Consider the following 16,493-nt stretch of genomic DNA (forward strand, 5'->3'; position numbering starts at 1 on the left):
AGAAGCTGGGAAAAGTTTCCTCTATAATGGAGCTTCAAAGAAGTCAAGAAGTCAGTGGGTAGAAGAGGGGAGGAGAGGAGCCCTGTGAGGGGACAAGGAAAGGAAGGGTTTTGAGCTCAGAGAGGGAAAAAAGGCTGCAAGGTGAGAAATAGGCTGTCAACACCAGCTGGAGGGTTTATGGAGAAGGGGAAAACGTGACTGGAACTGCACTTTAGTAGCTGAATGTGGGATGGTCCAGAAGGGGCAGAGACTGAGCTACTAAGGTGGCATTGCCAAGGGAAGGGAAGGAAGGATGATCTCATAGTTTTTATTGAAAGAAAGAGCCTCAGTATGATAGGGGAGAAGGGTGCCAGATGTGGTATAAGTAGGATGAAAAGGTCTAAGATCGTTGCTGTGGTCCTTGAGATAGTCAAGGTCAAAATCAGGAACCTTTTCTCAATACTGTTCTCCTTGACTTCTCTGGAGTCTTTGACACTGTTGATAGAAGTAAAGGGGTGGGTGTGGGTGTCTTGCACCCCATTAATCTGAGGGACCAATACTCTACAGTAACAGGGAAGGCAGAAGGTAGACACAAGGGGATACAGCGGCAAAGAGACCAAATTCAATTTTGGACATGCTGAGCACAATAATTCTTGCACATTCACTTTTAGATATCTGAAAACCTGTTGCCAGGAGGTGGTCAGCAGAGAAGTTAGGGCATAATAGGCTGATTTCAGGATTGTCAGCATAAAGATGGTAACAACTGTTGAGATCCCCAAGTGTAGGATAGAGGGAGAAGAGAAGAGACCCCAGGACAGAATCTTGAGACACACCTTCAGTTAGAGGGACTGATCTGGAAGAAGATCTAGCAAAGAAGACACATAGGAAAGCCAGGAGAGTGATGTTCTAAAAGCGGGGGGGGGGGGGGGGGGGGGGGGGGGGGGGGGGGGGGGAAGAGAACCAGTATCAAGGGGAAGGTAATCAACAGTGAGGTCAAGGAGAACAGTATTGAGAAAAGGTTCCTGATTTTGACCTTCACTACTTCAAGGACCACAGCAGCCATCCTAACCTTTTCATCCTTCTCACATTACACTTAAGCACTCTCCTCCCCTATCATACTCTCAGCTGAGGATCTTTCTTTCAATGAAAACTATGACATCATTCACCTAAAAAGTTCCCCTCTTTTACTTCCTCACCTCATTTCCCCCACCTCCTTCTATTCTTCTGTGAATCTGGATTGTGAACATCATTCAAGAGAAACTACTCTCTAAAAAGGTAACAATGACCTTTTGCTTAGATCAAATAGTCTTAATCCTTATCCTCTCTGTATCCTTTGTCACTGCTGACTACCCTTTTCTCCTGGATATTTTCTCTTCTGCAGATTTTCATTATTCTGCTCTCTCTCCTAATCTTCCTCCCACCTGTCTGTTTTTTCCACCTCTTTCATTGCCTCTCCATCTATGTTATGCCCAAACCATTCTTCTCTAAGTTTCCTGTGCCCAGCCTTTTAGCTCTTATAGGTCACAATGTTGAACAAAAATTTGTCAAGGTCATAAATAGAATTTAATGTTTATGTCAAGGGCTGCATATAGGATTTAATATTTATGATTACAGCCATACATATTAAAACACACACACACACACACGTGTGTGTGTGTGTGTGTGTGTGTGTGTGTATATGTATGTGTGTATATATATCCCTGATAAATTTTTGTTGGGCCATGCAGCCTGGATGAACTAAAAGATTGGACAGCCCCTGCTCTAGACTTTTTCATGTGGTGATGTCAATTAGTTCTCTCAATTATAATCTTTTTCAGATCAATTTATCAGCCCTAACTTCTCTCCTGAACTCCAGGCTAGAATCACCAACTGCTGATTAGGCATCTTGATTTAAATGCTTCATAGAAAACTTAAAACTCTATGTGTCTAAACTTAAACTCAACATGTCTAGAACATAACCGTCATTTAAACTTGCCTAGGAATTACTCCAGGATCAAATATCAAATCCTCTGACTTTTAAACTCTTTTACAACAATCTATCCTGTTCTCATTTGTTTAGTTTTCTTATATTTCATTCTCCACTTTGAATTCTAGGATAGATCAAGCATCACCGAATTTTTTTGCTGTTTTTTCACATAGGATACTGCCATCTCCCAGTTTCAACATTTATTTCAAATCCCAAGCTCTCCAAGAGACCTTTTTCCTGTCCCAATCTTAACCTCAGCTAATACTCTGCCCCTGAAATCACCTTCCATTTACATACACATACATCTTTTATCTTGTATGTAGTCTCCCCATAAGACTGTGAGCTCCTTAGGCACATGGCCTGTTCTTTGGTCTTCTTTTGTATTCCTGTCACTTATGGCAGTGGGGGCACATTAAGCAATTAATCAATACTTACTAGTTGGTTGACACAATGACCGCAAATAAAAGAATTTTAAAATGCATTAAATATCACAAGAGCTAACTTATTTGCAGACATACCCGACAGCCATCTAGTAAATCTTCAGGTGCTTGAAATGCGCTGATATCCAGATTTTGTAGATTTTCAAGTAGAGACCCCAATTTGTTGTTCATAACTGAGTTATGTGTAGACTCATTAATGCAACTTGAATTGATGTTAGATATGTGACTGACATCTGAAAGAGTACGACCTACACATCAAAATGTAATGAAGACAAGCATTCATAAATGAAGATAAATAAATCAGGTCCTCACTGATTATGTTTTCCCCCACTGAACTTGATTTTGCAATCGAAAAGGATTTTTACTTTTCAATAAGATTCAGCATTTTAGCTAGAAGACAAAATATGAAAAGAAATAAACTAAATGTGTTATACTACAGAAAGCTAATTTCATTTAAAGACATTATTTAGAATTCTCTCAAGCCCTTAATAGAATTATCTTCTCCCCCCCCCCCACCCCATCCCACAAGTAAATTTTCAAGTGCTATGTTTAAGGGCTTAGAAATTTTGAAATTTAAAAAATTTCAACTTTTGACATATGGTACTCTATCAAAGATAACTTTTAAATATTAACACCAACAAAAATGAAAATAACAGAAACTATAATATCAAATAATACAGAAAATTAAAATAACGTAATTTCATGAGTTTTTAAAGAATTCATTCAGTTGCTCAAGCTGCTAATTCAATGATTGGACTGTCTTGGCTGCTCAAGCTGATTTCCTTAGCCTTTCTATGGATCAATAGCTGTATAACAAACATAGCTGTCATACACCATAAAGAACTAAACCCTGAGTAATTCTGATAAGCCATTTTTCTATTATCCAATTAAAAATGAAAGAAAGGAGAAGATATCTAATTTTACAATAAGAAACATCAATAAATATTAATAAAACAAATTCTTCCATTCAAGTAAACTAATACAAGGAGAAGAATTACTTCATGAAGTTATGGTTAGGAACTTACCACTAGGTTCACAGTTCTGGCCAGTAGGAGTAGAAGTACCTGGTACACTTTTCGCTTCTGATTTGGGTTCTGATTTGTACTTGGTTTCATCTTGACAGAAGCCTTTTTCAATACTGTGAAAAAACCACTCGACTGTCACACAGTGCACATTCCATCTCTTCGCACATTCATATTTCTGACCTGCCACATGCAGTAAAAAAAAAAATAACTGCGATTACTTTTATAAAATTCCCTTTAAGTTCTCAAGCACAGGGATAAAAACCTGAATTAAAACTATAATAATAATAATAATAATGATAGAAAATACCACGACATAGAGATAATCACTTGTTACACTGATAAGTAACTGTAACATTATGTATTACAAATATATGTTACATATAAATATTAAATATCAAAGGTAATATATTTATATACATGAGGAAAGTATATGTACATCAAAGTGAAAAAGTAACAAAATCCAGTATTAAAACTATCCTAATATCAAGCTGATTCCAATTAGTATCAATTCTACACAGATCTGTTCTTTTCTCCAGGTATTTTAATCTGCTACACTTGATACCATGGATGCAGAGAAAATGGAATTAAATGGAAGAACAAAGTGATCAAATTAGAATTCCATGTCTGATATTATGGAAAACCAGGTCTTCAATGTCCAATATCATTAGCAAACTGAATAATCATTTAATTACAATCTTTATAGACTTAGTTTTACATTCGTCCTGAATGAATACACCTCTTTCACCAAGGCAGATTAGTAAATGCAAACAAAGTTAATAAAAAGCACAGTCCATCTGTACAGTAGATACTGAAGCTCACAAAGACATTTACTGGAAATCTACATGCAGGTCTTTAACTTAGGCAGAAGCGGTGCAGGGAAAGAAAGATTATTGTTGGATTAGGAGTCGGTAAAACATGAGGTGGTATGGATTCATGATCTATGACCCTCTAGGTGCTACTCCCAGGCAAATCTTTTAACTTTTCTGAATCTCAGTTTCCTCCTCTCTAAAACAAGACTAAGAATATTTACACTTATCTACCTGGTAGGAGTGCCATGGTGGGGAAAACGTTTTATCAACTGTTATGAGTCTAAGAACCTATTTCTCTTTTAGCAAAAATACTAGAGAGCAAAAGCTATCTCACCACATTTTTTTCAGATTCTCTGTTATCAATAGCATATCCTCCACTTGCTCTTGTACCTGGATCATCATTCTTGGGAAGTACCCATGTATACAAGTAGCCCATCCAATAATATCAGCTAATTCAGTGAGTGGACTGACTTTTAAAGCAGAAGAAGGATTAATTGTCCAATTTAGTAAAGTAACCAATGTCCTAGAATAACAGAAAACTTGCCAATTTAGTTTTTTAAAAAACCAGACAACTTTCTCTAGGTAACACAGAGAACCAGATGATTTGTTAAAGGACTGAAAATGTTACCTGACTGTTTTTAATACAACTGGTGACATGGTCATGTATTAAAAAAGAAAACTTCCAAGCAAACCATTTTCCCCATATGGCATTTTAAGAAGGAAACAAACAAAAAAGCAACCATTAAGGGACATCATTTGTTGTCCAGTCCTTTTTTCAGTTGTGCCTGGTTCTTTGTAACTGCTTTTAGGGTTTTCTTGGCAAAGATATTGGAATGGTTTATCATTTCCTTCTCCAACTCATTTTACAGATAAGGAAACTGAAGCAAACAGGGTGAGGGTCTGAGGCTGCTTCTGAACTCGGTTCTTCCTGACTTTAGTTAGGCCCAGCATTTTGTCCAGCTCACTATCTAGCTACCCTCAACAGAAATCAACAGCAAGGGGTGGCTAGGTGGCACAGTGGATAAAGCACTGGCCCTGGAGTCAGGAGTACCTGGGTTCAAATCCGGTCTCAGATGCTTAATAATTGCCTAGCTGTGTGGCCTTGGGCAAGCCATTTAACCCCATTTGCCTTGCAAAAACCTAAAGAAAAAAAAATCAACAGCAACAATCATGGGGTTTACTTTTCAGGAAATATCTTTACCTTTTGGTTCATGAACAATGAGGTGTGTGCATTCGTTCATTTTCAGTTGTCCCATATATCGACCTCCATTCTCAAGAGTGAGTCGCTGAACTGCTCTTCTATCCAAGCTACATAAACCAGTCACACAGATAGTACAGCCAAAAAATAAAGGGCATTTGAAATCTTCCATTTTTACATCTGTTAGTTGTGTCATACATCTGTGAAAAAAAAAGCAGAAGGAAAGCATTTGCTGTGTAATAAAAATTAGACAAAACTCCTCAAAATATAAATTATGAAAAATTCTACTTGTAGAAACAGCTTATATTTTATCCAATATAATTTTCGTTTCTAATATTTTTGGTTTAATGCAACATATTCCAAATTATAAGAGTAGACTGAAAAACACTCAAAAAATCTAAATACGAATTTTCTTAGGAAAAAGAAAAAAATCATTTTGCCTTACAATCTGTCTCTTGAATACAACTATCCAAAAATTTCAAATCTTGCCCCCAAAGTTTTTATCCAGAGTTTTAAGTCATAGGTTTCACTCTAAAAGCTTGAAATTGCCTCCAAGAGCTTGAAATCGCCTCCAAGCATTTTATATTGGATGACTGTTTTGCAACTGTTTAGGTCACTGAGGACTAAGGAAAGCAGATACTCACAAAACTTTCTTCAGGGGACCTTGAGGATTAGATTTAAATGACCTCATGAATCATTTCTTAAAGCCAATAAAAAACTTACTTCTCTTGTGACTTCTTCCACAGTTCTTTTACCCAAGAAGGAAGCATAATAGGTTTCCCTAGATTTGCAGCCACTAAATATTTTTTGCTGCCAACTTCTCCAGCAATGAGGTGAGTTACTGAAATACTCAAGTCTCTGCAAACTCGTCCACCCATCATTTGTACATATTTATGAACTTCTTTCTGCAGTGCCAAAGAGATAGTTAATATATTAATCAATAATCATTGTCATCAATGTTCTAAAGCACTCACTATATCACCAACAAATTCATATTCAATCATCAAGGCTATGTTAAGATGAACAATTTACAAAGAAAAATGTAATTCTTCAAATGGTTAATGGATTTATTGAAATGACAGACATTAAAAGCATAATTCATGAAAAAAGCTTTTTCATTTAAAACCCTAACTCTAACCAATTTCATAGAGAGTACTTAGAACAATATAATGAAGAAACCCTGCTTTGGAATGAGGGCTCATAGTCACTTTACCACTGCGGTTGAGTTAAGAAGTATCTGTGATCTGAAGGGAGATGAAGTGGGTAAAAGGGGCAGAAGTTATAGAATATGAAACTACAATCCTGTGATTGGACCAAATGAAGTTATAAATTGTTTACGTGACATTTAACCTGCAGAGGTTTAGTAATATTGCATCAGCAATATTATTATAAAACATCACTGTTAGGATAACTTGTGCTGGTTACAACTCAATTTGAAGATCCCCTTTTTGCCTCTTATTTTGCTAGCTCACTGCCTTTTACTCTGTGGCATGTGAAATAAAATTAAAAACATTTCAGAGTAACAAAAATATTCATATAAAAAGTACATACTGATGTTATTATATTAAAGATCTTTACCCTTGTTTCTTTGTCAAGGCTTGTGCAAGAAATGGTTACATCTGCCATAACCATATTATAAACTGGATACTCTGCTCTTGGTACACATCGTTGGTTCTGCATACAAAATACAACTACTTGTGGGCCAACAATTCTACAGCTGAGCTACAGAGAAGAAAACACAAGGTTTTTGTTATTTAAATAGAAAAAAAGATAATTTCCCTTCCCTTACTGTAAACTACATTATTTACCAGTATCAATACCTATTCTTCAAACAGTTTTTTCCAGTCCTGTGGGTACTCCATCCACTAAGACCTATCATAGCACTGTTTTACTTAGTATAAATGATGTGAGTTACTGCAGCTAGCAAATTCATCATCCCGTTGTCCTCCTCTATTTTACCCTTTGCATCATAGCTAACTTTAATTAACTTAAGAAATAATAGATATTGGAACTAAAAACAGAAAGTCCTCAGGGAAATTCAGAAGGGCAACAAACCTTTTTGAGATGATCAAAAACAACGCCACTAAATGGGTCGCAGATATAAAGTGATCTGTCACTTTTTTTAATATTCAAAGCCTCTTCTTCTGTAATAGTTTGAAGATAGTCTTCTGACTGGAATTCTTTCATAGACTGTAGGAAAAGTGAAATAAAAGTAAATTTTGATTAGACTTCCTTAAGCTAAATAATTAGATACCAAAGAGAAAAATAAGCAAAAGTTGCATTGTACTTAATGAAACGTTTTACCAATGACCCAGAAACTCTGCTCCAGAGACGAGAGTACAAGACATTATTAGGTTAGATCATATTTCATTAGAAAAGGGGAATAGGGGTGGAGCCAAGTTAGTGGCGTGAAGACAAGATTTCCCTGAAACTAGTTCCCTCCAAAACTCCAGAAGTCAGTCAAATTATGACTCTAGACAAAATTTAGAGGGGCAAAACCCATAGAAAGACTGAGTGATACAATTTCCCAGTCCAAGACAACTTAGAAGTTTTGTGGCAAAGGTGTGTTTCACTGGACCAGGGGTTGGAAAAAAAGCCACAGCTGCAGCAAACAGCCCAAGGATCACCAGGAACAGCTTGAAGGAGCAGTGAGAGACCTCTGCTGCACCGGAGTACAGGAGCCCCAGCCTCAGAACAGCCCTGCAGGGAATCAGGGAAGCCAGCCTGGAGCCCACAGATGGTAAGGGGGTAGCAGGAGATTGCAGAAATCTCTCTGCTCTCCCTGGGACAGGACTCTGCTGTTTGCCCACACTCAGATCCAGGTTGCAGTTTGGGCTTCCATACTAAGATAGCTCAGCAGGAACCCTCCTCACAGCTCCAGGGCACAGGGGAGCACCTGTGGTCATCCACATATCAAAGCACAGGAGAGAGAGCATAAGACCTTGAAGGAATAAAGGTCCCAGTGGAGTGACCCCTCCAAAGCCTTGGAAGTGAAAAATTAGTCTGAGGAAATGAGCAAACAAAAGAAAATGAAGAACCTAACCAGAGAAAATTACTTTGATCCCATGGAAGATTCAGAAGACAACAAACTTGAAGCTTCTATATCCAAAGCCTCCAAGAAAAAAAATAGAAAGTGGGCTCAGGCTATGCATGAACTCAAAAAACACTTTGAAAAGCAATTAAGGGAGATGGAGGTAAAATTGGGAGGAGAAATGAGAGCAATGTAGATAAATCATGAAAACCAAATCAGCAGCTTGGTATAAGAAATACAAAAAAATACTGAAGAAAATCATGTGTTAAGAACTAGTTTAGGCCAAACGGCAAAAGCAAAACAACAGGTAAATGAGAAGAATGCCTTAAAAAGCAGAGTTGGCCAGCTGGAAAAGGAGATGAAAGGAGCCTAGACTTCATTTTTCAAGAAATAATGCATCAATATTTCCCTGAGATCCTAGAAGCTGAGGGAATTCACCAGTCACCTTCTGAAAGACATTCCAAAAGAAAAACTTCAGGAATATTATCACCAAATTCCCCAACTCCCAAGTCAAAGAGAAAATTCTAAAAGCTGCCAGAAACAGACAATTCAACTACTGTGGCTCTGTAGTCAGGATGACACAGGATCTGGCAGCATCTTCATTGAGGGCTTGGGATATTATGGAAGGCAGGAAAAGCTTGGTTTACAGCCGAGAATCAGTACCCAGTAAAACTGCACATCCTCTTTCTGGGGAAAAGATGGGCTTTCAATGAGACGGGACTTTCAAGCTTTCCTATCGAGACGACCAGAGATGAACATAGAGTTTGGTCTCCAAGTACAGGACTCGGGTGAACCATGTAGAGGGGGTGGATGGGAAGGCCTAACTAGGAGGAACTTAATGATACTGAACTGTTTGTATTCCTGCAGGGGAAGAAGATATTGATACCTCTATGGACTTCCCCACTTATCACAGCTGTTAGGAGCAGCGTATGTAGGGGGGCACAGGAAGGAGCTGAGCATGATATAATATAGTAAAAAGAGGGAATCCATGGCGGGCGAGGTACATTTTTTTCTCTCACTACTCTTGAGGTTTCTCATCTCCTGGGGGGGGGGGTGTTACGTTCATTTTCAAAAGATTATTGTAATAACATAAAAAAGACAAGGGGCGTGCGCTCTTTCCCAGGCTCCCCCAGCCGGGGCCCCTGCGACCTTTAACCCTGCTGCGCGGCCAGGCCGACCCCACTTCCCCGCAGGAACTCACCCCCAAAGCTGTAAAAAAGAATTCCGAGTTTCCCTGCGCCTTCACAAACTTCACGTAATACGGCTCTCGGTCGTTCTCGGACATTTTGACCTAAAAACAAAGCGGGGTCACCACGGCGTCCGCCTCCCGCTGCCAGGGGGAGGGGGCTCCTCCGGGGCCCGGGCCCCGCCCGGGAGGGGGCCCCGCGGGGCCTCGGCCCCGGCTCCTGCCTGCGGCCCCCACCCCGGCCTCCGCGCTAACGGCAGCGGCCGCCCCTCCCCCCGCGGCCCGGGCCGGGGCCGCACAACGGCCGCTGCCGGCGCCGGCCCGAGGCCTCACTCACCGCCCCGGCGCCCCGCCGTGCTGAGGCGGCGGCGGCGGCGGCCCCGGAGGAAGGTCGGAAGGGAGGCGACCGAGGCGGCGGGAGGAGGCCCCGAGCGCGAGCCGGCCGTGGGGGGAGGGGCGCCGCAGCGGCCTCCCAGCCCCAGCGCCCAGTTTGGCGCCAAGGCGAGGGCTTCCCCTTCCGCCACCTGGCGGAAGTGACGCAGCGGAGGGGCCGCGGCGGCTCCCCGCCTCTGGCCATTTCCCCGCGGCCGGAAGTGGCGCGGGCGCTTCCGGGCTGCCGGGGCCCGGGGAGAGCCCCGGCGGCCCTCGGAGGGGGACGCCGCCCCCGTGTGCCGGGCCGCGAGCGGCCTCTGGCCGGAGGCTCCGCCCCGGGCCTGGCCCCGGCTCACCCGCCGCAGACGCGGGCGTGCAGCGTGGGCCCGGGGCACGCGCAGTCAGCCGAGGAAAGCCAAGCCGCGGTGCCGGCCTCGAGGCGCGACCCCTGGGAACGCCGGGCCGGGCTGCCGGCGGCGCACGGGGCACCTGGGAAGAGGGCGAGACCGGCCCGGACGGGAAGCACGAAGATCGGGGCTGAACCTGCCATCCACGGCCCACTGCGGGCCGAGTTCCCGGCCTTCACATCCCGCCAGAGTGCCTTCCTGCTTGTCAGCCTTTATCCTCCTCCCCCTGCCTAGTTACCTTCAGCCTCCGCCTCCTGGAATCCACACCCCCGCCCCTTAGCCTCTTCCTTACCCTCCTCTTGTTTAATCTCTCCTCCCTGCAGAGCCTTCCTTTACGTCCCTCCTTTCTGAGGATCCCTGGCTGTCCAGGGGCAGCTAAGGGCTGCCGTGCGTACAAGCGCCCACCCTGGGGCCAGGGGGACCCGACTTCACACCTGGGCTCAGCTGCTTCGTGATGACCCAGCCGTGTGAGCTCGGCAAGTCCCTGCACCTCATGCAGGGAAGAGCCCACAGCTGGGGGCACGGGTCCCAGTCCCCCTGCACCTGTACGGCTTCCCCGCAGGCCCACAGTGGCCGAGGGAACAATTCTACCGAAAATCCCAGCCAAACTAGCCAATAAGAACTCAATCCTTGGGAGTTTGCAAAGTTTAGATAACGAATGCACTGAAAAGATCAACCTCTGGATCAAGGGGGCATTGGGAATTTGCAGATTTCCTCCAGATGGAGCTGTCACAGAAGGATGTAAGAGGACAGAAACTCAGGCCAGACCTCCTCCCCACAAGTGTGCAGAGCTCAGCACTAATATAAAGTCTAGAGAAGTAGGCTGGAAGAATAAATAAAAAAAATTCCAAACATCAGAAACCATTATGTTGATAGGCACACGATAAAAAAAAAGCACAAGGGAGAATGACTCTGGAACATTTAAAGCAAAGCTTTAAAACGAAAATGCAGCTTGACAAGTCCAAGAAAGAATTCCAAAAGAATTAAAGGACTTTCCTAAAAAAAAAGGGGGGGGGAGGCTGGGTGACACAGTGGATAGAGCACCAGCCCTGGACTCAGGAGTGCCTGCCTGGGTTCAGATCCAGTCTCAGACACTTGATTCCCTAGCTCTGTGGCCTTGGGCAAGCCACTTAACCCCATTTGCCTTGCAAAAACCTAAAAAAAAAACAATAAAAGGAGTTCGATTAATTTTAAAAACCGGGGGGCGGGGGCAGTTAGGTGGCATCAGGGCAGCTAGGTGGCACAGTGGATACAGCACCAGCCTTGGATGAGTTCAAATCTGGCCTCAAACACTTAATAATTACCTAGCTGTGTGACCTTGGGTAAGCCACTTAACCCCTTTGCCTTGCAAAAACCTTTAAAAAAGAGGAGGGGGATTCTGGGAAAATGATGGATAAGGCAGGAAATTAAATGCCTCTCCTAAATTTCCCACAATATAAAATGCCTCAGAGCAAACTTTTGAGTGGCAGAAATTTAAAGTTGGGTAAAACAGTTGTTCACCTAAGACAACTTTCAGAGGGTGTTAGGAAAGGCCCATCTTTAGAAAACAGCATAAAAACCCTGAAGCCTGAGATATCTCCCACATCATGAGACTAGAGCCCAACTTTAACAAATAAATTGCTAAAAAATATAAAATAAGCAAGAGAAAGAAATCAACCACAAATAACTACTTACTATGGTGATAGGGAATATCCAGGTTCAAACTCAGAAGCTAGTGAAGTTAAAACAGCTTTTAGGGGTGGCTAGGTGGCACAGTGGATAGAGCACTGGCCTTGGAATCAGGAGTACCTGAGTTCAAATCCAGCCTCAGACACTTAATAATTACCTAGCCGTGTGGCCTTGGGCAAGCCACTTAACCCCATTGCCTTGAAAAATCTAAAACAAAACAAAACAAAAAACAGCTTTTAACTCAAGAAAGCAAAATGGTCACAAGTCCAAAAATGGTATTTTGAAGAGCTTAAAAAGGCCCTTACAAATCAAGTAAGAGAAGTTGGGGGGGGGGGGGAATAGGAGTAATACAAGAAAATCATGAAAAATTCAACCAATTGGGGAAAAAAAAAGAGATCCAAAACCTTAGCAAAATAACAGTTGTTTGCTTCTACTTTAAAAAACTTAAGGTCATGGAGCAATCTTTTTTTGAAGAGCAAACCAAACTTGGCTTACAACCAATAATAACTTACCCAGCAAAGCTGTGTGTTAATCCTGAATGGGGAAAAAAAAAAAGGATATTTAATGAACAAAAAGGATCAAAACTAAATGGAAAGTCTGACCTATTAGATTCAGGAGAAACAAAAGAATGTAAATATTAAATACCAATTATAAAGGAGTTAATAAAGTCAAAATTTACTTCTTTGAGAAAATATTAGTTTTTTAATATTTAATGTTTATTCTCATTTTGTACAAATAATGTTTTGTTATACATTAATAAAATATTCTTGTTTAAGAGTAAACAGAATACCCCCTTCCCCCAAAATATAGACTTGCTTGAGCAATAAAGGGGAGAGAAAAAACATAAAAAAATAATAGTAATAATTGTAGGTATGGCCAAGTGGTGCAATGGACAGAGCACCAGCTCTGGAGCCAGGAGCACCTGAGCCCATATCTGGCCCCGTACACCCAACAATCACCTAGCCGTGTGACATGGAAACCACTCCAACCCCACTGTCCTGCAAAAACCAAAAAAAGAAAAAAAAAGACCCAAAATAAAATAAAATAGTAATAATAGTAGGGGTGGCTGGATGGTGGACAGAGCATTGGCCCTTGAGCCAGGAGCACCTGGGTCCAAATCCGGCCCCACACACCCAATGATCACCCTGCTATGTGGCCCCAGGCAGGCCACCCAGCCCCATTTGCCCTGCACCCTCCCCCAAATAATAATAACAAAAAATGTGCTTCAGTCTTTGTTCCAACACCAACAACTCTGTCACAGGTGGATCTCATTCTTTATGATAAGTCCATCACAAAAGTTACTTTCATATTTTTCCACCATTGCCATTGCTGATTGCAACTCCCTCCTTTCTTATTTCTCCACTACCATGTACTCTATTTTCTCTCTCCTTTCACTCTGACTCTGCTGTAGGGTCATTGACTGGTGCAGCAGACAGATCCCTGGTCCTGGGGCCAAGAAGCCCTGAGCCCCCATACCACCCCTTAGGCCCAGAATCCACCTGGCCCTGTGGTCCTGGACAGGCCTTCCAATCCCAGCCCCTTGCAAGAAGTAAAAAAGAAAATGTTATATCTGACCACTCTTCCCCCATGGTCCATCCTCTCCTCCTTCATTCACATCCCCCCTTCCTCCTGTTCCCCCCACTCTTTCTTACTCCAGATGTCTATACCCCATTGACTATATATGCTGTTTCCTCTCCTAGCCACTTCTGATGAGAGTGAAGATTCCCTCATTCCCCCTTGCCTCTCCCCTTCCATATCATTGCAATAGCTCATTGTAATAAAAAAAAATCTTATTATATGAGATATCTTGGTATATTCCCCCCTCACCTTTTTCTTTCTCCCATTACATTTCCCTTTTTTTCTATTGACTCCAGTTTTACACCATATTTTATCTTCAAATTCAGTTTTCTCCTGTGCTTCAACTATAAAAGCTCCCTCTACCTGCTCTATTAGCTGAGAAGGTTCATATGAGTATTATCAGTGTCATTTTTCTATGCAGGAATACATGCAGTTCATCCTCATTAAGTCCCTCATATTTCCCCCCTCTCCTCCACTCTCTACGCTTCACCTGAGTCCTGTATCTGAAGATCAAACCTTCTGTTCAGCTCTGGCCATTCCAAAAGGAACATTTGAAATTCCCCTGGTTCATTGAAAGTCCATCTATTTCCCTGGAAGAGGACATTCAGTTTTGCTGGGTAGTTGATTCTCGCCTGCATTCTAAGCTCTTTTGCCTTCCAATATGTTATATTCCAAGCCCTACAAGCTTTTAATGTAGTTGCTGCTAAGTCCTGTGTGATCCTGACTGCAGTTCCACGATATTTGAACTGTGTCCTTCTGGCTGCTTGTAATATTTTATCTTTGACTTTGGAGTTCTGGAACTTGGCTATAATATTCCTAGGGGTTGGTTTTTTGGGATCTCTTTCTCCGGGGGATCGGTGGATTCTCTCCATTTCTATTTTGACCTCTGCTTCTAGGATATCAGGGCAATTTTCCTGTAATAATTCTTTGAAAATGATGTCAAGGATTTTTTCCTGATCATGACTTTCAGGTATTCCAATGATTTTTAAATTATCTTTCCTAAATCTGTTTTCCATATCAGTTGTTTTTTCAATGAGATGTTTCACATTTTCTACTAATTTTTCATTTTTTTTGGTTTTGAAGTAATGAGTCCTGATTTCTTGTAAATTCATCAATCTCCCTGAGTTCTGTTCTTTGTCTGAAGAATTTGTTCTCCTCAGAGAGTTTTCTTCTCTCTTTTTCCATCTGGCCAATTCTGCTTTTTAAGGCACTCTTCTCCTCAATAACTTTTTGAACTGTTTTATCCATTTGACCTAAGCTGCTTTTTAGCATGCTATTTTCTTCAGCATTTTTTTTTTTTGGAGTTCCTTGACTAGGCTGCTGACTTCATTTTCATGTTTTTCCCTGCATCTCTCTCCTTTCTTTTCCCAGTTTTTCTTCTAACTCCCTCATTTGATTTTCCAAGTCTTTTTTGAACTCTGTCATAGCCTGAGCCCAATTTATGTTTTTTTTCTTGGAGTCTTTAGATGCAGGAGCTTGTGCTTCCTCATCTTCAGACTGAGTATATTGATCCTTCTTGGGCTCACAGGCAAAATATTTCTCAATGGTGTTCCTTGTTTCTTTGCTTGCTCATTTTCCCAGCCTAAGCCTGTTTTTGGGGTGCTTCCTGAGCTTTTGGGACACTCCCACAAAGATCTCAGCATGTGAGGTTCTGTCCTCCTTCCTGGTCTGTGAATGACCATATGCGCCCCGCTCTGCCACGGGGCTGAGGTGGAGGGGAACCCTGCTGTTCTATGGGGGGGCCTAGACTGTGATCAGGATCTGAATGTGTTCAGAACCCCAGGACTCTGCCCCAGGGGCAGAGCTCTGCAGTCTCTCTCTCTCTTCACTCCCCTCCCTAGGTTCAATGGACTCATGCCCTGGGGGCTCCTGCTTACTGGCTCTGCCTGCTTCTGTTCCTGGATGGTGACCATGCTACTGCTCACTGGGCCTGAGGGCTGGGCTTCACGTGCTCGCTCTGGTAGACATACCCCGGCTGGTTCCCCAATTTGTGCCCGGTGCTCCTGGGGTGGAGCTCAGGAAAGTCCCCCTCTGCTGTGAGCCGGCTCCCAGCACCCTGGAGGCTGAAGTTCTTTCCCTCTGGTGGGCCGCCCTCCGACCCCTGGGAGCAGAGCCTTTCTGCTCTTTTTCAGTTTACCTTGAGGAGAACTGCCTCACTGGGTCCCTCTGTGGGTTCTGTCTCTCAAAAATTTAGTTTATGTCCTTAGTTTCAAAGATTTATGAGAGAGCGCCTAAGACAGGATCTGCTCTTGTCTCCATCTTGGCTCTGCCCCCCCCCATGCTGAAAATATTCTTATGAAAATTATTTGAGAAGAAGGATTTCAGAAAACCCTGGAGAAGTCTTAGAAAATGAATTGAGCAGAACCAGAAGAACATTGAACACAGTAATAGCAGCATTGTAGGATGGTCAACTGTGAACTCTCAGCAATAGTGATCCAGGGCAGTTCTAAAGAACTCAAGATGAAAAATGTCATTCATCTCCAGAGAAAGAACCAGACTCTGATTTTCACTTTCTGTATTTTTTTTTTTGTGAATTGTTTTCCTTTGGATCTGTCTTTTTCACACCATGACTAACATTGGTAATAACATTTACACTACTGAATAACTTATAAGTTTCTTTTTACTTCAAGAAGGGGGGAAGAAAATTTGAAATAATTTTTTAAATGTTAAAATTATCTTTACATGTAACTGGGGAAAAATAAAAATTTAAAAATAAGATAGAAACCTCATTTTGATAAAAGTGTCAAGGAAAAGTTTAATGAATTATAGATGAAAATAGATAACAAAACTATTATAGAAGGGGACTTCAATCTTCCCCTCTCAGAACAGATAAA

The 16,493-nt window shown here is 42.1% G+C and overlaps 1 protein-coding gene across 4 annotated transcripts in view; it reads right to left on the reverse strand.

The window, feature by feature from the left end:
- Window positions 1–10,568, reverse strand: part of TOPBP1 (DNA topoisomerase II binding protein 1) — a 55,860-nt gene extending 45,292 nt beyond the window's left edge. Inside the window, exons 1-8 of one of the 4 annotated variants that reach the window (XM_074195839.1) lie at window positions 10,550–10,568; window positions 9,650–9,739; window positions 7,473–7,607; window positions 6,996–7,139; window positions 6,141–6,322; window positions 5,421–5,617; window positions 3,411–3,590; window positions 2,464–2,633 (exon numbers count right to left, since the gene is read on the reverse strand). In XM_074195839.1, the coding sequence (XP_074051940.1) occupies window positions 2,464–2,633; window positions 3,411–3,590; window positions 5,421–5,617; window positions 6,141–6,322; window positions 6,996–7,139; window positions 7,473–7,607; window positions 9,650–9,733 (1,092 nt within the window). In that variant the 5' untranslated portion in view covers window positions 9,734–9,739; window positions 10,550–10,568. Of the gene's footprint in view, window positions 1–2,463; window positions 2,634–3,410; window positions 3,591–5,420; window positions 5,618–6,140; window positions 6,323–6,995; window positions 7,140–7,472; window positions 7,608–9,649; window positions 9,895–9,971; window positions 10,148–10,549 lie in introns of those variants that run through there. The other 3 variants (XM_074195837.1, XM_074195835.1, XM_074195838.1) reach the window with 3 other exon arrangements.
- Window positions 10,569–16,493: the final 5,925 nt, after the last annotated feature.

The sequence above is a fragment of the Macrotis lagotis genome, chromosome 7 (genome assembly GCF_037893015.1).
Source record: "Macrotis lagotis isolate mMagLag1 chromosome 7, bilby.v1.9.chrom.fasta, whole genome shotgun sequence".
NCBI classification, from domain to species: domain Eukaryota; kingdom Metazoa; phylum Chordata; class Mammalia; order Peramelemorphia; family Peramelidae; genus Macrotis; species Macrotis lagotis.